We start from the raw sequence: 26800 nt of genomic DNA, 5'->3' as shown, positions 1-26800 counted from the left end.
CTATTAAGATGTTTCAAACACGGTACACATAAAGGTCTCAATTAAAAGTTCCTGAGATTAGTGCATACAAGCAAAAATCTGTTTAGTTTTATTATTATTTTAGTACAGGCAAAAAATAATAAAATTGGAAATCTTGCCCCACATATAGATATGAAATTTTCAGTGAAACTACAATCTTTACGACTGACCTACGAATAGCTCTGGCAGCTCCGGTGGATCGGCGACGTTCGTAAATCACGTACAATCTGTTTCACACGTTTTATCAAAGAAATGTAACATTAATTCTCATTTTATCTTCCAGACACATTAATAGTTCATAATAATGAGTAAGCCGGAGGTGCGCGCGCCGACCAAATGACCGCGCGGCAAAACAAAAAATTATGAAACGTAGAAAATATGACACAATGGTATCGTTTCTCAAGTTTATAAAAATACCAAAAAAAATACATCAGCACAAACACGTTTAAAACAATGACCACTGCCATTATACAAAGTGCCTTACGCCCAACGAACTGTAAGTGAAATTTGAAAAAAAAAAAACAATCGTTCATTAAAAAAAATTCTGGTGCTCCAAAACAATAAATAGAGTAACTTATAATGTTAGTGAATGTGGCTGGACAAAAAGTGATTGAGTTTGCTCTGAAGCGTTTAAAATGTTAGACGTTTTCCGCGGTTTAAAAAATCTTATTAAGGTGAACTATGTGCATATCGACTCGCCGGTGTTCAGGTTGCACTATTCGATTACTGTCATACTTCTAATATCGTTCAGCCTGATAGTGACGACCAGACAGTACGTGGGGAACCCGATAGACTGTATACATACGAAGGATATTCCCGAGGACGTTTTAAATACTTACTGTTGGATCCATTCGACTTATACGCTGAAAAGTTTTTTTCACAAAAAAGTGGGGGTGGAAGTGCCGTACCCTGGTATAGGGAACAGCCGCGAGAAGGGGAAGGAGGATATCAGTGATATGAAGATATATAAGTACTACCAATGGGTCTGCTTTTGCCTATTTTTCCAGGTGAGTTTAGCTTAAAATGTATATGTTTTTATTTAAAATCTTATGCTTAATGTGTGAAAATCTTTCACATCGTTGTTGCGTACTGGACAGTGTATGTTTCTCAACGCAATGATTATGGGTTTTAGCCCTACTCGAGGTACTGGTTATATATTCTTGTCTTCGCTCTGGTAGACGAAATGCGCGTTGAGGTCATTCCAATAGGCATTTTCTTGAAAAATGGGCTGAAAATGTAAAAAAACCGCCGCTGCATAATCTTTATTGAGATACAACTGATAAGAAGTAATAAATTTATTTTTATATGCGTCACAAAAGTCCAGAGCAGCCTTAAGTGACAATTAACGCTATGGTTGTAGATTCGATATCCATTAAGGACAATAAACTATTTTGATTCTCTCTCTAGCAGACAACGCTCCACAAGCAATTTTTCTAATTCTGGCAAATAAATAAAATATATATAATATTTAAAAAAAAATATAACTTATACTTACTTTTCCTGAATAATACTCTGAAAAGCTAAAAATAATAATTTCCGATATATGACGAAAAGGTATTATTATAGAGTTAGGTTAGGTAGGCTTTAAATAATTCCCATTAATCGTGATGCGTCACAACTCAGCGTTAGTCAATCACTGGTGCGTTCATTATTTTGACTTAAATGCTCTGTTAAGGCGAAATCACTCATAACCAGATTCGAATGATTCAAACGTGAATCTAAATACGATAATAACTTGGGAAGACGTTTCTTCGTTTATTTAGTAGTTTTATAATTCTTATCTTTTGTTTTGTTGTTTTCTTTTATTATTTTAATGGAAATTGTTAGACCATATAATTTTTTTTTATAATGAAGTTTGGCAAACGCAAAATGAGGGTAGTAGAAATTTTGAAATCGTGGGTAATGCCCTGTCAATTGACTTTAAGCGCGATTATTTTGGTTTCGATTTTCAATTTCTTGCTCGAGTAAGAAAACGCGGCGTTAAATTTCGCAACTAAACTCACAATTTCTTGAAAATTTTACGAAAAAGGGGAAAAATCTGAAGTTATTTCTCCGCTTTCTTGGAGGACGTACTGCAATCTTCAAAAATCGAAATAAGGTAAAATTTTCCAAATTCACTTACAAATGCTATAATGTCAAATAAAAAAGTAATGTATGTTAATATATCAAGCGAAATCACGAGTTGTCAGTAGAAGTATTCAGACCCTAAATCCCGCCAGATTTGATTAACGATCCAGATTTAAGTTTACGATTTTTGAAGCTATAATAAAAATAGTATCAGAGGGTCATCATCATGTAAACAGTCTATCGATGCAGGTGGTTGCGACATATCACCTGGTCATATATCATTTTTACCATTTTCTTTTAGGCCATCCGTGGCATAAGGTGTAACTGTAAAACCGACTGGTTGTGGGTTCAATCCCCACTCGAGGAGATGAAATATTTATTTAAATCTATATTTCCATTTCTTCGCTCTGGTGTCGAGGCAAAGAGCGGTGTTGAGTTCTGCCACTCAACACGCAATACCTCTAGAAATCGGCAGAAAGTGGAGAACGGAGTGTCTTAACACTAATTTCCCTCTGCCTACCCCGCTGTGTGCGGGATATAGCATGAAGCTAATTTTATTTTCGTTTAATTTTACGCTGTATCCCGATTTTAGAAGGGTATGCAGAGGGAAACTAGTAATAAGATATTCTGTTACGTCACTTCCGCTCAACTCACTACCACTTGGTTTGAGTTAAGAAACCACTCTTACCAAAGCAAGGAAGCAAATGAAAACAGATATAACAGATATCTGGGATAAAGCGTGAAGCTAAAAAAAAACAAATTTAGCCAACAAAACTAAAATTTGACATGTTTATAATATGGCCTGGTCTACGACAAGCATCTAAATCTTATGGATCAGTGAAACTGGATCATTCCAATTAGGAGTTGAGAAGATGTTTCCTTATCTTCGTTATCACTGGGCTAATTAGATACCACTGACCTCTCTGACGCCTAAGTTTTTAGCACTACGGTAACCGTTAAGAACGTTTTGTTTATGTTTGAAATTTTATGAAAAAAAAAACTATTTGTGTTATTTGATATATTTTTTCAAGATGTATTCTGGAAATGGCAAGATAGGCGGAGAGAGACTAATATTATGGCTTAATATTCTCCGTCCCGACGCGCTACGCCACAGCGACATGAAAAGTCATTAATTTACATTTACTGTATTAAAAAACATAAGACTTTTTTTAAAACAATAATTATGAAATGAAATGATTATTGCATGAATGTTGATTATACATCTATTCAATTTTATTTTAAATTACACAGCAGCTATTAAATTACTTGAGTTACATTCTATATGAAATAATGAATAAAAAAATATGAATTAATGATTTTTTTCAACCCAAAACTTGATATATTCTCTTTTAAAGGCATATAAATTAAAGCCCCGAATTTAAAGCCCCAAATGAAGAATAATCCTACAATCATGTTTTGGGGAAAAATGTACTCAAATAAAAGTTTTGAGATACTAAAGAAGGTATATGCTTAAAATCACAGCAATACAGGCAGTACTGCTGTCACGTGTAGGAGACACGTAGACGGAAATTGGAGATCGTTTGAATACTCTACCTCCAAAAGTAAAAATAGTAAGAAGTTTAAAATTATAGCATCTAATTTTAAAATTACAATAATAATAATAATAATAATAATAATAATAATGCTTTATTCAGTAATTAAATGTTACAAATGCACTCTAATTTAGTAGAACTATGGAAAAAACAAGACAAGAAATAAGTTAACTTAATATAAATAAAATAAAATAAAATAAAATAAAAAGCCTTTATTTGTTCCTTTTACCTACAAGTAGTTAATTTATGCGTTAATATAAAGTAAAGAATGTAAGTAATTATAGGTAGTAATTAAAAGTTAAAAGAGTTAGTAATTATGTTAAGTCTTATCTAGGAACCCCCGTGCGGGTGAAGGCCTCCTCCAGTTCTTGCCATTTTTTCCTGCTTTGTGCTAGTGAGAGCCACTTAGATCCAGCAACAGCGCGGATATCGTCCGACCAGCGCTTGACGGGGCGCCCGACGCGACGCTTGCAGCCCTCCGGACCGCGCCACTCGGTCACGACCCGCGTCCAACGTCCGTCTCTGTATCTCGCCAAATGTCCGGCCCACTTCCACTTCATTTGTCTCACATGATCTATAGCGTCTTTCACTTTCGTTCGTCTTCTTACTTCTTCGTTTCTTATTTTATCCTTTAGTCTTATTTTCAGTAAGCTCCTCTCCATAGCCCTTTGACATACTGAGATCTTTTTTGCGTTTGCTTCCGTCAGGGACCACGTCTGGCATCCATAGACGAGAGTAGGAAGAATACAGGAGTCCATCAGTCTTCTTTTAAGTGTAACAGGCATTTTTGATTTAAATAAGTGTTTTAGGGACCAGTATCGCTTCCACGTCAAAGTGATTCTCCTATCTATTTCTTCTGTATCTATATCTCTAAATGTTATTAATTTGCCTAGGTATATGTATTCTTTTACGTATTCTATTTGCTGGTTATTTATTTTTATATTGGTCTTCGTAGAGTTCGTCAGAATTTTTGTCTTATCGAAATTTATTTCTAATCCTGCTTTTTCACTACATCGATGCAGAGCTGTCATCATGACTTGGATTTCATTGGCGCTGTTCGATAGAAGTATAATGTCGTCAGCAAATCTTAAGTGACTTAGATATTTGTCTCCTAGTCTAATACCTTTGTTTTTCCAGTTAATGTCATGGAGTATTAGCTCTAACACGGCGATGAATATTTTAGGGGACATTGGGTCGCCCTGTCTCGTGCCTCTGCATATTTTAAAGAACGGGCCTTTTCTTTCCAGCTTCACTCTACTACTGCACTTGCTGTATATATGCATGATTATGTTTATGTAGGTGTTGTCAATCATATGATATTTAAGAGCTTCCATAATCGCTTTGTGAGATATTGTGTCGAAAGCCTTTTTATAGTCAATAAATGCAAGGTATAAGGGTTTATTGAACTCTCTGTGTTTTTCGATAATTTGGCATACTACATGCATGTGGTCTATCGTTGAGAATGTTGATCTGAAACCGGCTTGTTCTATAGGTTGTTTCTCATCTATTTTTGAGCCTATTCTTCTTAGTAAGCATTGTGCAAAGAGTTTATATAAGTTCGTCATCAAACTAATGGGCCTATAATTTGATACTGAAGATGGGTCGCCCTTTTTATAGAGCAGTATTAGTTCAGATTCACACCATTGTTTTGGAACAGTCTTGTATTTCAGTATTTCATTGAACAAGTTGGCTAAGACTCCAATTATAACATTTCCGGCGCCTTTTATTGCCTCATTTGTAATGAAATCAGGTCCTGGGCTTTTTTGGTTATTTAGGTTTTTTATTGCTAAGCTTATTTCTTTATTTGAAAATTGCTCTACCGATTCTTCTGTATTATGTAACAAATGTGGTGTTGTGTAACAGCTGTTAATTATTTGTTTCTCATCATAGAGTTCTTTGTAGAATTTTGTGGCAATAAGGATTAAGTCATGCCGATTTTTAGATGTTTTTTGTTGTGCTGTCAGTTTGGGTATACAATTTTGACAGTTATGTAATTTCTTATCGACTCTTTTTATGCCACCGGTTGACTCTATGCATTGTTTATATTTATTTAGCTTGTATGTGTCGTATTCGTCTTGTATGTTTCTTGATATTAATCTATATAACTCCTTTAATTCCCCTTTTTCAGATTCAGTTTTGTCATTTTTGTGTTGTAGAGCATGCCTTCTTGATATCGATATTTTTTCATTATGGGATAATTTAAATTTCTGATTTTGCTTCTCTTAGACTGATTTGAATTGTATTTTCTAGCGAATCATAAGATTGCTGTATTGTTCGTTTTTCAAAATCTAATTTATCTAGTTTTTCTTTTAGTAAATTCCGATAGTTTGTGTATTCTTTTTCCGACTCTATATTTGATGTTGAATTTGTAAATTTTTTCCTGCTCTCTTTCTTGTTGCTCAGTACCATTGTGCCTCTCACTAGTCGGTGATCTGAAGGGAATGTAAGCTTTCTTATGAACTCTATATTTGTAAAATAATGGGGTTTATTAGACAGGACGAAATCAATTTCATTTAATGTGTTGCCGTTAGGTGAACGCCACGTCCATCTCTGATTTTCTTTTTTCTTGTACAATGTGTTTATAATTGATAATTCTTGATCGATCGCAAATTGTTTTAATCTTTCACCACGTTCGTTACAAGTACCTGAGCCATGGGGTCCTATGATAGAGCTTATTTGTGCAGGTGAGATACCAATTTTTGCGTTGAAATCGCCGATTAATATTAGATTTTTAGTCGACTTTTCTTTTGCCTTCTCTATGTCGGCATAAAATTGATCTATTTCTATTTCTGGAGCTTTTTCCATCGGAGCATATACTTGTATAATGGAAAATATTGTATCAATTAACTTAATATAAGTAGTTTAAAATTATCTATGGTGAGGTCGATAGATTTTAGGGCATAATCGCCAAAAATATGTGCGACATAATGTTCCTTTTTCGCTTTTTGCCAAATACACCGAACAAAAGCCATAAAAACAAAATTTTAAAAAATATTCATGTTCGTTTAATGGTTGGTCCAATGGAAAATAGCTCTTTCATACGAAAAATATTTTTTAATATAGGTCTACAAATTATGGAGAAATCGACGGACAAACATAAAAAAAACAACCGTATGTCCACGAATATAAAACCTACTCCTTTTCAAAAAAAGAGGTCAGTAAAAAAATATGCAATTACATCATGTAAAATACCCCAGAACCTTTTAATTAATAAACGTGTCAACATATATACTCGTAAGACCACACGGACAAAGTCACAGGAAAAAACTAGTCTTAATATAAACGAGAAGTTAGTAAATCTGAGATGTTAGTCATAATGGAAAAATTAATATAATTCAATATTAGCCGCGTCGCGTCGCGATGCAAATTCGTAATGAGCCAATTTGCAGAACACCTCGACTGGAGTTAATGTGCGGTTCCTTTATAAATTTGTTGTTTTTTCTTTTTTTTTACGTTTTAAATGAAAATTTAAATTTTAAAAACTATTTCATTAGCCTTTTAGTGTAGTGGTTAGTGTCTCTGACTATCATGGTTGTCGTGACTACGAATCCTATCTAAATGTTTTTGTAATGAGACTCATAATAATCTATAATCTATCCTGTACATGGAGATAGCTATAAATAATTAAAAATGTATTTTATTACTTATCTGCGTGATTTCAACATCGCAAAATTTAGCAAAATGACTGGTAAATATTAAGAAATAAATCAAAATACATTTTTTTTTTCCATTACTGACAATTTAAATACATCTGCTTAAAACTTTACCAGCATCGCCAATAATTTAAAACTTCCAAAATTCATTACTTGACATAATACTGGCCATTTAAGAAAACTATAAAAACCAACAGATCGCACCAGGGAAAACCAAGCTTAAGCACACTCATCGTGTACAGTATGCGTAAACGACCACCATCGACAAGCAGACGCCTGCAGACGCCTGTATCTTTAAAACAAAAACGTGACCTAATTCACGCTTCATTCCCTTCGTAATGGCTTACAACTGCTATTTTTAACTTACTAAATTATTTCCTTAGAATATAAAAAAGTTATTTCACGCTTTATCCCGCAAAGCAGTGAACTTAGAAGGATCCTAGTGTTAAGGCACTCCATTGACTACTTTCAACTCAATTTCCGACATATTCCATGTTAAGAGGAGGAATTTAACGCCATTATTTTGTTACTAGAGCCAAAAAAAAAAATTCTTTTCTCCGAGTGGGTATCGTACATAATATAGAATAAGTGACATTGTGTTACGTCACTCAGCACACAATATCTTGAAAATTGAACGTACTGTAGGAAATTGAGTATCTTAACACTAGGTTCCTTCCACCTACAAACTCCTTTTTTAATATTCTGTCCTTTTTCATAAAAAAAGGTTCTTTTTACAGGATACACATAGCTTGGTAAGCTGACGACCCTATTATTAAGACATTCCGTTCCCAATACGGACCTTCCTTTCCCCACTTTCCACCAAGGCATTACCTCGTTACCAGACACATAATTATACAAGCAAATAATATATATTTTAATTTACATTTACAACTGTTCAGCATTCAGCAAGTTTATTTGGCATTTAGCAAGTTTCCGTTGTGTTTATTTTTTCATAGTACATTACACGCACGTTGCTGGAAGTAGTAAGAATACTTTAATATGCTATTTTAAACTGCGTTACTTATTTTTAGATGTTATACATTTATTTTTATGTTTTGGGCTCCCGCCGATTTCTTTTAGTGTTTGCTGCTATTTAAAATATATAAATGTTTCCATACTGTAAAAACGAAAACAGAATTAAGGATTCTGTTTTCGTTTTTCCAGTATGGAAATGTTGGCATCATTTGGATCACTTTGTAGCTTGTCTTTCTCATATTCGCGTGGAAATATTAAGAATCACATTTCGAAATCTATAGTTCGTTAGAACACAGAAAAAAATAAACTTGTAACTTCTAAGTCAAAACAGTCAAAAGATACGAGCATTTGCATAATTTTTGCCGCATTTTGAATTAAATTTATAATGTTATCAATAAGGTACTTCAAATATTTCAGAATTTCGAATCCAAAACCTATCCTGATAACAGTCGCCCTTTTCCGCCCCTACGCTACGACTAGCTTCAAATAATTGCTTCTTTATTATTACTTAAGATTCATTACCTAAAATAATTATTAGGCTGAAAAATTTAGATATTTATATACCTTCCGTGTATGTTTTTGAGATACCTGTATTACTATTACTGAATTTCTGAATTGATTAGTTTTGCATTACGCCAGGAAGTTGAGTTCCGGGTGGTACATCGATGTATTGCGAGTGTTTACAAATACAATGTGATTGCTACCAGTGGTCAAACAAGACAAAATAATCATTTCAAATTCATTCACACATTCAAATTGAATTCTCGAGGTATGGTGTGTTGAGTGGCAGAACTGAAACGTTCTATATATACCTCGTTACCAGATTGAGGAAATAAAAATATTAAATATTTTATCCCCCCGAATGGGAATCGAACCCACAACCATCACGTTTACAGTCACACGCCCCTGAGCCACGACTGCCTCACTTCTTATTACAGTAAATTAAAAGAGTACGCTCTTGACTCTACAATATTTCTCAGAAAAATCCGTGTGAAAAAATCTAATTACCTAGATCGTGTATTTAACGAATATAAATAGCGATCTGCTGTTATATAGGCAATTACAGGCGTTAATGTACTAACAATACCTTGTTAGGCTCCAACTAGACTCATTGTTACGGAAATTATAATTATCTATAATACAATATTTGATAATGTACTAAGAATTTTTATTCAGCTTCACTCTGTATTCTGCATGAGGCAGGGTTGGCAGAGGGAGCCCAGTGTCAAGACACTTCGCTTTCAAATTTCTGCCGAATTCTGGAGGCTTTGCTTATGAAGTGGTGGAACTCTACGACGTACTTTACCTCAACACATAGCAAAAATGAAAATTTAAATATTTTATTTCCTCGAGTAGCAATCTAACATACGACCTGTCACGCTTACAATCACAACCTTCTACTCCTGCGCCTCGACTGGCCTCAGAAAATATCTCTGGCTGTAAGAAATATAATCCATGTCCATCCATGGCGTTGAGTTCCACCTCTTGACAAGCAAAGCCTTAAGAATTCCGCCGGAAGAGTCCGCCGGAAAGCGGACACCGAAATTGTCCTAATAAGAAAGGAGTGTCTTAACATTAAGGTTTCCAGGTCCCCTCTACCTACTCTGCTATACATGAGATACCGCGTCAAGCTGAAAAAAAAAACAATGCACGCGCTTTGGGTACCAAATCCAAATGCTAAAGAATCATTAATTAAATAAAGACATTTCTAACTTTATTTGCCATCTAAAACATTTTAAATGTACAGATTTTTCATTTATTTTGAAACTGTTATGGCGCTACAGTACTGCGATGTTGGTTAATTTCCCTCTCAGGGGAATAAATTATTTTCATTGGCTCGCTCTGATAACAAGACAAAGCCAGGCGATGAGTTCGTGTTGAGAGGATCTCATCACTTATCGTCGCGAAAATTGGGCGGAAAAGCGGAGTGTCTTAACACTAGGTATTCTATGGCTACCTTGTTGTAGGCGCAATACTTTTTCGTTTCCATTTTATAATACTAACAAGTATAGTACTTTTATAGGACCAAATTTACATTAAAAAAAAACTAACAGGAGAACCCCTATAAAACTAATTATTATAAAATTAGCTGTCATTTTCTTACATATTAAGTATAAAAAAGCTAACCGCTTGACGAGCTAAAAATTTCCACCGTTATACGATCACGTCCTTGTACTTCTATCGGGGAGTGCCTAGTTTTATATCGTCGAGTACGTCCCGTCGACGAGTATGTTAAGGAACATTAAAAAAATGAATATTCTTAAAAGAACTAACTGCAGATATTACTTTATTCCATGTAAAATTAATACTATTATTAAACTTCAAAATATTTAATATTTTATAACGATTTTGTCTAATAAAATAATTTATATTAATATAGATAACTTTTTATTTATGATCGATCGAGCGATTTAGATAAAACAACCACAAAAAATTAAGGGAGTTTTGCCAAAATACAATAGTGAAAACTACATTAAAATCAATTTCGCCGTATCTGAGATAAGCATGCACAAACACACAGACAAATAGACAAAAAAAAACTTCTATTACATTAATAGAAGCCTCCAATACATACATTTTCTCAGAAATCTAATATGTACAGACAGCTACCTGTTATAATTTTATTATATGTATGGATATATGAATTTTTAATATAAATTTAAATTTAAATTGACAAACAGATCGACGTCAGTTCACCAGTAGGTTCTACCTACCGTGCTATAAGCGTGATACAGCGTGAATTTGATAAAAAAAAAAATACCTAAAAAAAGAAAAAAGCGTGAAGTAATATATCCCTTTTTACCTTTTTATTAGCAGTCTGGTTACAATTATTGTTATGTAAATGATCAAAGTCCGTCGACTGTTTGCTTGTACGGCGTTATTAAACGCGTTTACGTCGAACGTCAATATTTTTTTAAACTTTTACAACTTTGACCTGTTTCGCTTTGTTTATGTAATGTCTTCTGTTTTTTTCTTAATTTATGTAAAATAAAATATTATCATTATCATTTTAAAGCAAAAACAAATTTAAAGAAGCTGCGGCGTTGAGTTCCGCCACCCAACATATAAGTAATGTCTCGGAAATTGGGCGAAGTCTTGACACTACGTTGGCGCTATAGCTATCCTGCTTACGTGCGAGACGTCATTATTAATTTAATTCGAATTTTAATTATTTTATATAATTAATACGTTTTCTAAAACAAAAATTAATATTTTTTTAATTTATATTCATAAGCGAACGCGGTATCTTTAAAAGTACATCTGAGTAAACAAATCATATTATTATTATACGAAATAATATAAGCTGTCAAAGTTTATTTTATCGTTGAACCTTTTGCATAATATTAGAGCCATCACGGGAAATCGTACCCACACCTCTCGCGTATATAATCAGACCCTGTACCACTGCGCTACGATGACCTACATTTCTTTGTATAATATTTCTTTCTTAGCAGTATTTCACTATCTTGTAATGCCTTAACTGCATCGCGGTGACATGAATAGTATCGCTTTTGATTTTTTCAAGCGTGATTCATTCTTTCAGGAAGTCGTCCTGTCTCCTGTAAAGATTGATATTGTATAGAATAGAATGCAGGATTTACCTATTATTTGTATACAATGGTGTGTTTTTACATCACTTCTTTTATGTGCCGTCGTGAGGTTACCATTTAGCTGTCTTGAGAATGAATTTAGATGGTTCGATGTGGAATGAATACGTTGTTTGGTAGTTCAAAATCGTTCGAGGAACGTGTAGGTAATATGAAATTTTGTGTATGAAAAAAAATTGTGAGATATATTAAAATTGGGCCCCGTATCAACGAGAAATCGACGGACTCGCATAAAAAAAATATAGTTATCGAATACAAAACCTCCAGCTAACAACATAAGTAAGTTGTGACAAGCGTTCTGATGAGAACGTATGGCTTAGTGGTCAGAGCGCCTGGTCGGTTTCGAGTCCCGCTACGTTCAATTTTGTATTCATTGTCTAAATAAGTACAAAACCTTTTTAACTAAACAAGAACGTTTAAAAGCAACTACAAGCGGCCATCCAAATACGCATAACAGTTATCTAAAACGATAAATATTTCAATAGCTTTATTAAATACTAAAATAATGGTATGATTCACGTGGCCAGCACCAGCACTAGCACTCGGGAGATGTATTTTCATATATCTGGCAGAAGCGCAACGCTCCAGTTACCCGAACGCATACAAAGATAACAGTTTTATTGTGAATCGGGCTTATCTCGCTAAGACAGTATAAGCTACGCCGGGGCTTAGAAAACTAGTATTCTACAAATATTTTATTACTAACTGGTACGTGATTTGAGGCCAGGTTGTGAGTTCGATTATCAGTCGAGCAAACGAATTATTTAATATTTTCATTCTCCTCGCTCTGGTAAGGAAGGAGGTAAATAAAGCTCGGCGTTGAATTCCGCTTCTCAATACACAATGTGTACGAAATACGAAATAAGAACAGAAACGTTTTAATGGGAATAGAGTGCCTTAACACTAAGTTCTGAGGTTTTCTCTGCTATCCAGCTAATGTGCGGAATACAAGATAAAACTAAAACTTATTTGCAACTTCGCCCGAGGTAAAATTGAAATAATTAAGAATTGTGTATGACACGTATCATTTTCTAAGTGTCCCAGATAACTCCAACACACTCTAACTTACTGAGATCAAAATGTTTAACATGATTTAATACATCCTTATAGCATACCTTGATCCGGAAGATCCAACACAAATATATATTTTTTTATTTAAAGTAATAGTTACTGAGATTAGCTCGTTCAACCAAATTTGTCCCGCTACTTTTTTTCTCTTTCCTCTATTCTATATATTTTCTTATGAGGCCGTCGTTGGAAGCGACACAGCGTTTAAGCGAGGAAAAAGCATAGAGTAAGAGAAAGTGCATAGAGTGATGTCACTAAAAGTAAAAAAATCATTGTCTCATAAAATTTACCGAAAGTGGAGAACGGAGTGTATTAATACTAGGTTCCTCATGCTATAATGGCCGATATGCAAATAGCTTATGCGGATTACATGATGAAGTTGGTTTTATCGTCTTGTTTGTCTAAATATACTTCTAAAAGAGAGAAGTAGTCTAGTGACAAAATACTCCCCCTAATAATTAAAAATAACCTCCAAACTGAAGTATAAGAAAAAAAAATCCAAGATTCTCAAAGTTTTTTCCCCATGAGTAAAATTTCAACATAATTTATGTATACAAAGTAGCGAGCGGGTACTAGTTAAAAATTAAAACAAAGGATTATCGACTGGGACACTAGTGCCAAGCATGTGCCAAGCCAACTCCTGAGTTATGGCCGCGACATTATGATTTCGAGCTATACGGTATACCCTAGCTTGGCAGAGCACCTCGAATATCTCCAATAAAATATATTTTTAACATAAGAATTATTTTTTTACTTCTCAAAATGCCTAATTTCTTTTAGCTTCAGGTCGTCGTGATGCAGCGAGACAAGTGTGTCACCGTAACGAGACTATTGTGGGTTCGATTCCTGCTCGAAGGAATGAATTTTGTTGATTAATATTTTCATTTGTTCGCTCTGATACTAAAACAAAAGCGCGACTTTGAGGTCCGCCACTCAACTCGCAATGCCTCGAACATTTGGCGGAGAGTGAGGAACGGAGTCTCTTAACATTAGGTTCCCTCTACAAATCCTGCTATATGGAGGGTATGTAGTAAAACCAAAATCGTTCTGTTTATTTATAAACGCCATCCACACACCACTTACAGTATCCTCATAACCTACAAAATATAATATTTTAAGAAGAATTTTCAACACCACAAGAGATAAACCCAGTACCATAATAATATAAAACGTGTGACACTTCAGTATGTAGACCACCCTCAGTGCCCTCACGACGTGATGAAGATGCCGACTCGTGCGTTTAATAAGCGTTTTCGCGACTCCTGACAACTTGTCAGTCCGTAGAGTCCTTGCTGTTGGAAAATCATTTATGAATTCTTCATTTTTGTATGCTATATTTTTTTAATATTTGGTTTTTATAAAATAAATATAATTAATAAATATGTTAGTGGGGAACGCAGTGTTTTAACACTAGGTTTCCGCTACGTACTCTGCAGTGTGCGGGAAGCTGATTTAAAATAAATATCATGTAAAATCTAATCTGCTTTTTACCATGAAATAATCAACTTGTAGCAGCTGAATAAAATTTATTTTAATTTTATGATATTTTTTTATTCTATCTTTTTGTTATATTTTGCTACAAACTAGCCACCCAATCGCGGTTTCGCCCGCATACGACCTATAATTCTTTTATTCCCGAAAGTTATGCTATATAATTGATACATTCAATCATTTTTCATAATTATGAGGAAGTGTAGGCAATGCGTAGCTGTTTGAGAAGATATCATCTGCAGTAAGGGCGCCCCCACGGAACTCCAACTTAGGCTTGCGGCCGTAAACAGAGAGTTGAATTATTTTAATTTTACATTTTCTCGAAAAGTCCAAATTACATGCTATAAATTTTTATACTTATATTTATCTATCTTTCTATTTATTGTTTTAACATATATTTCTATAAGTGCATCACTCAACCACCTAACAAAATCAAATTGAGTTGTTTACGTACATCTCGCAACTCCCCTGAACCTGAGGAACATTCGAATTCAAATTATGACTTCCTGTCATAAAACTTTAAATACTTTGCCTTAACATTGAAAATGCTGAAATTTAGTAAAACTACTAAATTTCATGGTTATTAGAAATGGTAAATTATTTACCGCTTCATTACCATTCCCCAGCGACTTGGGAGCCCATATTTCATCGGTTTACAACGCTCAGAGGCCGTAACTGTGAACATTGAAAACAATGTGTTAGTTATCCATTATTGATAGTTTCAAGTAAAGTGGCAGTATTTTATAATACTAAATGATTAATCTACGGTAGGATTCCATACAACTTGGGACTATCTATATAAATGGGATTTCAAAAGATTTTTTTACCAGACGTAGACCAATTAGACGTAGATGTTTTAGAGACGTAGACGAATTTTCGAGACATTTGAGTGGGGGAAATCGAAACCACGAAATATATTTTTACCAAAGTGAGGAAATGAAAAAACATTCTCTCGAGGAGCATCAAATGCACAACGGTCGCGTTTCGTACAGTTAAGCCTTCTGTCTAATAACGGAATTAAAATTATAATAAAATGACATTTAAATTTGTATATATTAATAATTAACAAACAAATATATATCACTAAATATATATCTATAGATATATATATATATATAAATATTTAAGTACATACATATATATCACAATTCTAGGAATCGGAAGTGCGGGGGTGCGCGTTACAGCGTGTAGCGTGATCGATGCCTTCCCTTTATATACAAGTACATAGTGCTTGAAGTCCGGACTCCGGACGTAGATTGTAAAGAAAAATATATATAAATTTTATTTTTAACACATTTTTGGGTTTTGACTTTGCCTGTTGAATGACAGAACTTAACGCCGTGGTTTGTGTACTAGAGTGGAAAAATATTTGTTCCTTTAACTTCCCGCTATACCCCGCACGTAGTAGGATAGACAGAGGGCACATGGGAACCTAGAGTTACAATCTGTAGACTCCGTTCCCCGCTTGTCTTGTTCTAAGTTTCCAGGTGCAATCTACCTACTCTGCAATGTGTGAAACGATAAAAAACTTACAGAAATGAACTAAAAACTGATTATTCTCATAAAAAAACTCCCATTACACTACAAAATAATACCTATATGCAAATTAATTTACCCATACAGCTTGTTTATTCGCGACCCGTCAAATGTTGCCAAGTCACAATAAATCAAATATCACTAATAACCGAAGCTATAACTCACTTGTATCACGGACGCGCGTTTGACCGTGAAAAGTCACGCGCGGGTACTAGTGTTATTGCTTCTATGTCATTTTAGTGCATTGTTATTTGTATGGAGTCGATAAAATCCTTGGTTTCCTGGTTGGGACAAAGTGAGTTACAATTGCCGAATTATATATACTCGTATACAAAATTTAATCACGAAAATGATTTGCAGAAACAAGGAATATTTAAGAAAAGGGAACATTGCGTAAAGCTATATACAAATATTTATCAGGTTGTACCATAAAATTACCTCTTGACTTGAGCGAATCGGGCCCATTAAAGACAATCTCGCAAGAGTAAATCTGGTATCCTGCACATAGCAGGGTAAACAGAGAAACCCTTGTGTTATGACAGTCTGTTCCCCACGCAACACCCAATTTTTGAGACATTACTTCCTTGTCTTTGAAAAATTATTTCTATTCCAAAACTAAACCTTAGTTTCTTGCTCCATTGAACTGCTAATTATCTAGCTATCCAACAATCCCCAGCACTCGCGTCATCTCAGTCTCCGCCACGACGCAGCATTTCTTCTATCTTTCCACATGGACGCGTGGCCGCTCGAGCATGTGCGGATCACCTGTTGATACAATTTCTATGAAAATGTTACTCGACTACTGACATAATGGGAAACATAAAAGTTTATTTGCACCAAGTTAGCTTCGACAGCTTTTTTTGCATAAGGAAGGCTATGTATTTAAGTTGATGTTGCAATTTTTGTGATTTTTGGTTACGAAATAATATAGAAAGGGTGCATCGTAGCACAATATCCCAACCTCCGACTGTACGCGAGGGAATCGAGTTCAATCCCCACTCGAGGCAATAAGACATTTTCAATTCCTTGCCATTATAAAATAAATTGTGGCATTGAATCCTTCGCGTATAATGTAAAACCACTCCGTTCTCCACTTTCCGCTGAAATCAGAGATATTGCATGATGAGAAGCGAAACTCAACGCCGCGCTTTGTCTACCAGAGAGACCCTATCGTGCACATGGTGGCAATTATAAAGATAATTATCTAATTGAATTTTAGTTTACAAACCAAAACGACCAGCCCTTACATTATATTAGATGTGTTAATTAAATTAGCACAGACGGAATATTAGGGGAGAATTTCCAAATAATACCGAAAGTTACTGTTTTTGTATTACGATTGCATAATTTGTAATAAGTCTATCGTAGCGCAGGAGCAAGGGTGTGACTGTAACGCGGCGGTTGTGGGTTCGATCCATTCATGGTAATTAATTATTATTTAATTTATATTTTCATTGAAACACAAAACGAAGTGAACCCTACATCCCCAGGTTCCCTCAGCCTGCTATTTGCGAGACACAGCGTGACGCAAAAAAATAATCTTCCATTCTGCACAGCGAGGACTATGCAGCGTACAGAACTTGAAATTTGTCATGTGGTGTTCTTGGGGAGTGCAGGGGAACACTATGAGAGGATATCCTGAACTTCCTTCTAGAACAAAAAAGGGATTTAGGATTTTAATATGGACTAAAGTTTGAGACAGAAATTACGGGCTACAACTGTTCATTATAATTAATTCACTTCTACAGTTTCATGTAATGTCATAAGAAAATAAACATCGCGTTCATAATAACGCTACTACTACCGCCATCTATCGGAATAGGAAGCGACTATTGAGGTCTTACATTTCTTTTACAATTTCAAACTATGTCCGTATTCATTCCTTTATTACAGGGTTAGCAGAAAGAATCTTATGTTAAAACACTCTGTTCCCCAATTTTCAAGTATTAAGTATTGAGTAACTCGTCTTATTTTAAGAGTAATAAAAAAAATTTATTCCCTCGATTTAGAATCGAACCCGCGACCGTCTACTAATCCACGCCACGAACTCCTCAAATCTCCAATACAAATAAATACTACGTAATATCCACGATGAAAGCTTCATAATACTTCATATCAATAAACCTTTTACGACTCTATGAACCCAAAATAAATGTTACGAATATAGTATCAGATTATATTCGACTCTATTACAATAGAAATAATATGGAATATTGATTGACGATTGAATATTATGTATGTCTAGAATGTTTACTCAATGCAGTTTTTTACATATCACGCGTAAAGAACAGAGAGCCAAGTGAAAAATCACTGCTTTTTTATATTATGCCTTATAAATTCGCTTAAGCTTCACGCTGTATCCCGCACACAGCAGGGTAGGCAGAGGGAACCTAGTGTTAAGACACTCCGTTTCCCACTTTCTACTTGAATTCTGGAGGCAATATAGCGATTTCAATGAAATACTTTTTTTATTACTACGTATATGACACTACGGAAACTTGTTCCTTGGCCTTTTTTTCTTAATATTATATTGTTTCTGTATCACTAATATTTATTATATTTTATACATATGTAAGTGTACAATTAATACTTATCATAAGAAAATATTGTCTTTATATTTACATTATTTACCCGAGTGTACGACACAAAGGAGGAGAATAATGTATGTAAATATGTATGTACATGCTCATGTCGTTTCTATATATGGCGTTATAGACACCATTACAAAAAACATGTCTATAATAAAAATATAACGACAACCAGATGCCACATTTTCAAAATGAAAATGTCGTTAAAAGTTAAAATCGTCGAATTATATTAAACGGCTGGTGTTGGGGGAAGAACTAGGGTGATATATGAGCAATTTTTTAAATAATTATACTCAATAAAATACTTTGTCATCAGGCAATGCTGTTTTACGCTCCGCGTTGGCTCTGGAAGTCATGGGAGGGCGGGAAGATACGAGCGCTCATGATGGATCTGGACGTAGGAGTTTGCACAGAAATTGAGAAGAAAACGAAGAAGAAACTGATTCTTGACTACCTGTGGGAGAACTTGCGGTATCACAACTGGTGGGCCTACCGATACTACCTGTGCGAGGGGCTCGCCCTTATTAACGTTATAGGTAAGGTAATCGTTTATTTATTTAATTCATTTGAGGGTATCGTGCTTCCCAGATTCCCTCTGCCTACATTGCTATGGTACTCGAAATATAGCTAAAATATATAATAAAAATAAGCATTAAAACGTAAAATAAATGATTTTTTTTCCTAATGAAATTTACTTTATACAAAAATTGTATGTTTCATAGAGATATCCAAAAGCGACACGAGCTTATTTAATTCTATATAAGATTTACAATCGGGCGCTAGTTGGCGATTCAGGGCGTACAAGCGACAGATGGTTTCATATTTCAGTTTGTTGAAAACAATTGGCCATGAAACGGCCTGGGAGGGAAAAAATACAAAAGTTTGTGTTTTAAATATATTTTTCAATTCAAACTAAACAAATTCTATTTTAAAACTGTCACTATGGGCTAGTTTTGTTTTTGGATTTACACAGTCGTATACGATTTTTGTATTTTTAAGCGAGGTACCTGTCGCTTCAAAACAATCACAGGCGATGAGAATTTTGTAAAAATATTTTTTAAAATACATTTTAATACTTAAATATTTTTTTTAATGTGACATTTGGCTTTGACAAAAATTAAAGTGCTTTCTTAGTAGAGTTTCGCGCATATATACGGAATATGATAGCGAAAAGCTACAATAAACATGATTATGACTCACATACAAGGTTGGAACTCGTACTGAAGTATCATCTAGAAATTTTACACAAGTTTTGTTAATTTTAAAAATGTTTGTCTATTGATACGTATAATTAAAATGATAATGTGATTTTTTTCTGACTTTTGTTTTAAATTTTACTAAGTTTTCAAGTAGAAAAACCTGGCAATTTTTCATCGTCTATATAATTAAGTTAATAATCAAGTAGGTACTCTTTGAAAAAAATAAATAAAAGTTATACAATAGAGACTAAGATATTAGGTGGTTGTATACAGTATTTAGCTAGTGTCATCTTACAGTATATATTATAAGAACACGCTGTATTCATGGCCGTGACTAAAAGAAAGCATGGCCAGCATATTTGGGGAGCATCGAAGGGCTGTTTTTGTTATTGGAAACGCGCGGAACGTACGTATGGAATAATAACTTGCGCTTCCACAGAACACCTTGCGTTGTCAATTTATTTCACGTTTTGATTTTTTGTCTTCATTTTACAAACTAAAATAAATATATCGTTTTGTAAATAATAATAATAAATTATACTATATACCTTTATTACTGCTATGTATAAATTGTTTGAATAAAATACATTTTCCAAAAAGGAAGTGAAAGTTAAACTTAATTTTCTTCTAATCAAATCGATAACGTCGTCTGTGAAGTAAAATTTTGCACTACAGTAAAAACTAATTTAAATACTATTTTGAAAAATAATACATAATATGAAAACATTTTGTTTGACAGGGCAAATGTTTCTAATGAACCGTTTCTTCGACGGCGAATTCATGACGTTCGGTCTGGACGTGATCGCGTACATGGAGTCCGACCAGGAGGACCGGATCGACCCTATGATCTATATATTTCCAAGGTAATGTACAATTTATTATTTTTTACAAATATAACAAATATATGTTTTTACGGTGGCCATTTCGGTGGAAAGTGGGGAGAGGAGTGTCTTAACACTAGGTACCCTGTACCTACCTTGTCATGTGCAGGATACACCATGAAGTTAAAAAATTGTACATACAAAGGACGATTTTAAAAATATACATGAGGATAAAATAATTCGAAAAGTACCCAAGAAACAAGAGACAATTTATAGGATCCTTTACTAAATTGACCATCTTTATAAAATAAATATACGAAATCTAAAAACGTAATATTTACATATAAAATATGTATAAATTATGATGAAATAATTTTTCATTTCAGAATGGTCAAATGCACACTGTTCAACAAGTTCGGATCCTCCGGCGAGGTTGAGCGACACGACGCGCTCTGCATCCTGCCGCTCAACGTCGTCAACGAGAAGATATACGTTTTCCTCTGGTTCTGGTTCGTCATACTGGGTTTCCTCACCTTCATCACCCTCGTATATCGAGTTGTTATCATATTTTCACCAAGAATGCGCGTTTATATGATGCGAATGCGCTTTAGACTCGTCAGAAGGGACAACGTTGACACTATTGTGAGAAGAAGCAAAATGGGTGATTGGTATCTTCTCTACATCCTCGGTGAGAACCTGGACTCTGTGATATTCAGGGATATAATGCACGAGTTTGCTAACAAGCTGAACCACAACTACCAACATCACATCCACGGGGTTCCGGACGCGTGACCTCCGATCCCAGGGTGGGTTTTTCACACGTGACTGACGTCCTTGCAGCGCGATATGGACCCGCCCGTCTGAAACGCGCTGTCTCACAAAGAGAATATTCTCTTTGTTCGTGTGTAAGGGAAGTTGGAAGGGACCGAGTGCGCCGCCCTGAGGCACACCACGCTCGGACTGATGTGTTACATGACACGCGGAGTGAAACAGACTCGCTTTATCGTGCTCGGTACAGTGCAATTCTAAATATGCAATAAATAGTACTTAATATAAGAATGTGATCTCAGGATGAATCCTATCGAAGCCTTATTGATGTCGGACGGCTATCCCGTTAGAATAAATAGTGTTCAACTTTTAGATGTATTTTACTAGTAGTTTCGCTGCTCTTAGTAACTGTTTGTCGAGACCGCTTCGTTTTTTTTCTACTCTAGCTAATATACGAATAAGTACACAGACGGCACATCGTTTATCTTTTACACGATTTCTCACTTGCAAGGATTTGACAGACCAAAATGGAAATAAAGCAATAATTAAAGCAAATAATAATTAATCTAGAATTTAGTAAACATAATAATTGGGGTTAAATATACTAAAGCGTATATAGATTGTAACTGATGCAAATTATACATCAAGTCGATGATCAGTTTGGTCATGTTTAGACGTACTTACCTTTTGCGCGCCAAAAGACATTTTACGTTAAAGTGTAGAAAAAACTAAACGAATATATAGTTGTAATATTGAAATAAGCAGCATTCATATAATTCATACTCGTAGATGTAACTGCTGGATGAGTTCCTTCATTGAAACGATAACTGTTACAGTAGTGAGTACGTATTCGAAAGTGACTGACGTTTTGGAAATTGTAAAGAAAATGTAAAATTTTAAATTATTAAAATATTTCTTTTGGATTATTATTTAGACGTATTCGACGATTCCAAAATGAATAAGAATAGGTCTAAGGGAGGTATTTGTGTCTAATGCGTTTCATGTTCATGGGCGTATCTAAGAATATTTTCCAGGGGAGCTTTAACTTTAGATTGAAACGTATTGTGTAAAGTGTAAGGATTTTTTATTAACTTTTCAGGCTTATTTTTATCAGTAAAATTCTGGGTGGGCAACCAGACTAAAGAGATGAGCATGGACTACTCGCTCGATATCTCCCCTTCCTGCGCCCATGTCCATGTTTAGCATATTGGTGGAACGCTGTTGTCATTTGTAGAGGATATTGTAAAAGTAAAGGTTGTTTGTCTATAACCATGTAACGGTAACGATTATGTGGCATGTTATTTAATATAAAAATATGTTTATTTATTACATTTGAAACATTTAAGCACTAGAACTGGATAAAACCTAAAATACCTAATATTTTGAGTCCTAGTGCTTGATATTTCAAAATTGGTTAAAGTCATAAAATGTCTGCTTGATTTCTACTAATTTATATTAAAAGTGAAGTACGTACATAGTCCCGCATACAAAATGCAATAAGTTTTACAATCATTCCTTCTATATCTAAAATATACTGCCAAATTGTAATGTTATTCTATAGCCGAGATCGTTTGTGACTGCATTTATTTATACGTAATTTGCATCTTGTACGCGGGACTGGCGGTGTTCATCTAGTCATCAAAGAGGAACAATGGATGCTAACAGTTGAATGAAAATCATTAATTGGTTATAATGTTTTTATTATCACAAAACATCATAGAACTTCTTGATTTTATTTAACAATTGTATTATTATAATTCTATTGTATTATTTGCATCCGCTAATTTGGTGCAACAAACAAAGTTTCTAAACAGTCTTTTCGCATACATTGACATATTAATATTTAAATTGTATTCAAAGCAGTGCAATTACGTCATTGTTGCGCCAAAGCAATGTATGTAACATACTTTTTAATTGAGAGTTGTGCCGATTTTAATAAGAAATTTAGGTATAATTGTGACACACACAGAAATGTCAATTAACTCTTAAGTGGCATTTAAACTCAAAATACATTCTGTCAGTTTATCTATAGCTACAGATTCTAGTACCTATGTTGTTCTGAGAGAGCGTTAAAGCAAAATTTTGAGTGAATGATTTTTTATACTCTCTCACTTCCAAAAATGTATAATTTTATAATTAAAAAAAATGAAAAAAAGAAATTTAAAGAAAAATCTAAATCAAACATAACAATTGTTAACATCCGTGTTTCACTATAAAATGAATGCCGACATGTGAAGAGAGATCAGTATTGTATTATGTAGAAACTATGCCAAATTTTGTGCCAAATATTATATTAGACGGGCGAAAATGTAAAGGAAAAGAAAGTTACCAGACGATAATGAATAAATAATGGAAAACCAATTTTACTTTTATTTAAACCCTCTTAAATTAACGAAATCAATAGTCTATATCTATGCTAATAATTATGAAGCAGAAGAATTTGTTTTTTTGAACGCGCTAATCTCAGGAACTACTAATTGGATTAAAAAAGAAATTATTAGCTATATTTATTTATGTTGAAAGTCTTTCCTTTAGTACGCCGGTTAGCCCTAGGCACAGAGAAAACCTAAAGATCAATACCAGGCTCTACAATCTTGCTACAACGAAACTGGAACTTTTAACGTATAATATTATTAAATTCAGAAGTATATGGAATATGTCAAGTTTAGACCATTATAGGTATTTTTTTAATTTGTAGCATTATACAGGGTGAGTCATATTGAACTTTCCGGTTTTGGAAGGACGTTGCACGAAGAAGGGAAGGAGTAGAAGGGTGGGGATGGTGTCATTAGACGCGCCATGACATGCAGTTTTATTGTGAGCAATGATCCCCCGCACTGCTGTTTTGATCTTCAGTGATGAGGCACATTTTCACCTCGCTGGAACTGTCAACAAACAGAATTTTCGATACTGGGCTGAGAATAACCCACGAAACCTACACGAACGACCACTTCACAGCCCTCGAGTGACAGTGTGGTGCGCTATTGCAGAGTTTGGTGTGTGGAGTCCCTATTTTTTTGAAGAAGATGGTCAAGTCGTCACAGTTACCTCTGCTCGGTATTGCGACATGCTTGAAACTTTTCTGAAACCGAAATTGGAGGAATTAACGCAGAATCATGACAACGATAACATCTGGTTCCAACAAGATGGTGCTACAGCCCATACATCCAGGCGTTCAATGGAAATCCTGCGACAAATGTTTCCCGGTCATCTCATTTCTTTGCGAGGTGACGTTGGGTGGCCGCCGAGATCACCTGATTTAACCCCCTGCGATTTCTTTCTCTGGGGTTACCTGAAGGAAAAGGTGTACACGCATCGTCCCCGAACCATCGATGAACTGAAGGCTGCAATCACGGAAGAAATCAATGCTATTCCGCTGAATATGACTCGACGAGTAATGGACAACTTCCGGGAAAGGCTTCAGCAGTGTGTGGTCAATGGAGGTAGACATTTACAGGATATCATTTTTAAAACCAACTAAATTAAAACTGCATGTTATGTGCTTTCAAACAATAAAATAATTTTTACTGCATGTCGCTTTGTTTTTAATACACACCTTATTGAAATCGGAAAGTTCAATATGACTCACCCTGTATTTCCCTAAGTTCGCGAAATGAAATCTAGAGTTTGCTTTGGAAATGGATTTTTCAATTAACGTCAATAGATGTTACCACAAATTTAATATGAGCAATGATATTAGATGTATTTTCATTAACTTTACTGTAAGTAATTGAATTATACCTCGTTAAATAATCAATTCTTCACTATCTGTGGTAATTTACTCAGAGTGACTGTACTCTATGGTCTATTTATGTAATAATTATATAATTATAATTATTAATATATATCATATATGTATCTCATATAATATATATTATAAATAAATAATTATTAGTTTCAAATTCAAAATATCTATCACAAAATGCATTTCTAATATACTATCATATAATATACACTCTGTGATCAATATCAACGATTTAGTGTTGTCAGTTAAAAATAACTGCCTCATAGGGTGGTAAGTACTGCAACCGCAGTCTTCCAAATATTAAAATGAACCAATTAAAAAGTTTTTTTTCAAACTAAATGCATACCTATATTATAAATTCGAAAGTAACTCTGTCTGTCTGTCTGTCTGTCGTTTACGCAATCTGGGCCAAACCGCTAATTTAATTATGATAAAATACTCATATAGAGATACTTGAGGGTCTCGGGATTAACATAGGATACTTTTTTTTCTCATATTTATAATATTTTCGATATATACCAATATATTAAAATACATATTAATTTGACATGCAATTTACTCCGCCATGTTAATAACAACCGTCGCTATACGCCGTTGCTAAGTAACGATTTGCAAAGTTTGTTGTTAGAAAACGTCACCCAAAATGAGCTTGCTTAACGCATCTTTCTATTGAAAACTGAAAATAATTTTATAAATATATTTAATAAATATTCGTATAGTTAAAGCGGGTGTAGCCGCGTTCGGGTCCACTAGTATCTAATAAAATATTGCCATTTGTTAAGAACGACGCACGCAGCATAAACCTATCATAGAGACAACACGGCACACACCTCATTCACGAAATCGAATCGTAAATATTAGAAACAAAGTTCAAAGTTGTTTAACCTTTAGTAGTATTTTTGTAGTAGTAAGTACCTTAATTGTATCTATTCGTAACTGCGTCACAGCTCACGTGTAATACAGTATCCATACTGCACTACATGTGACGCAGTTAAATGAAAAAAAAAGAAGTATGTGAAATAAAGAAAAAAATCCTACGTTTTTTAACTGGTGATGCGTCTTAATATTTTTTTTTACGTTTGAAATATTTTTCCCTATATGCCGCTCCGGTAAAAGGAGCGCAAAGGCTGTATATAGATAAAATAGCCATGAACGGTGCTTCCAATTAGAGTTCTATAAAATTATTAAAAGAAATAAATATTTCAATAACATTATACATTTATATTGCAAAGAATTAAAATTTTCACCAGAACATTTAATCAAGAATCAATACGATAGTTTGTCATTGTAATTGCGTACTAATGTGCTTTTAGTCATGCATATCAAAATACTTCTTTATTATTAAATTTTTCTTTATTATTACTTTATTAATAAATTTTGTAGTAAGGTGCATCTTAACAGTACGTTTTATATTTACAATGTCATATATTTAAAATTTATGCAAAAAATGGGCCTCAGTTAACTGTGCGTTTGCAAAAGGTACTTCACGCTGTATCCCACATAATATATTTATTATATATTGTATATTTTTCTATATTCTATATAGCATAATATATTTTTATCTATTCATTTTATTATATATATCTATCTATTTATTTTATTTTTATGCATTGTCGTACTGTATATAATAATAATATACTTCATACTTTGGTGCGGTGTGTAATCTATAGTCCACAGAGTATATTCTATATACTATAGTTAGGAGACTTC

The 26800-nt window shown here is 34.1% G+C and overlaps 1 protein-coding gene across 8 annotated transcripts in view; it reads left to right on the top strand.

Annotated features, from left to right (window-relative positions):
* Nucleotides 1-23706, top strand: part of shakB (Innexin family member shaking B) — a 111039-nt gene extending 87333 nt beyond the window's left edge. For 5 of the 8 annotated variants that reach the window (XM_085192408.1, XM_085192403.1, XM_085192402.1 and 2 more), the window contains 3 exons: nucleotides 18874-19093; nucleotides 20496-20619; nucleotides 20964-23706. In XM_085192408.1, the coding sequence (XP_085048534.1) occupies nucleotides 18874-19093; nucleotides 20496-20619; nucleotides 20964-21369 (750 nt within the window). In that variant the 3' untranslated portion in view covers nucleotides 21370-23706. Of the gene's footprint in view, nucleotides 1-301; nucleotides 1026-18873; nucleotides 19094-20495; nucleotides 20620-20963 lie in introns of all 8 variants that reach the window. The other 3 variants (XM_085192407.1, XM_085192406.1, XM_085192405.1) reach the window with 1 other exon arrangement.
* The last annotated feature ends 3094 nt before the right edge of the window (nucleotides 23707-26800 follow it).

This window comes from Heliconius melpomene, chromosome 11, assembly GCF_056956725.1.
Source record: "Heliconius melpomene rosina isolate 202511_hmr_F chromosome 11, ASM5695672v1, whole genome shotgun sequence".
Classification (NCBI taxonomy): Eukaryota; Metazoa; Arthropoda; class Insecta; order Lepidoptera; family Nymphalidae; genus Heliconius; species Heliconius melpomene.
The sequence above is the reverse complement of the archived record's forward strand: the minus strand, read 5'-3'. Positions and strand labels throughout refer to the sequence as shown.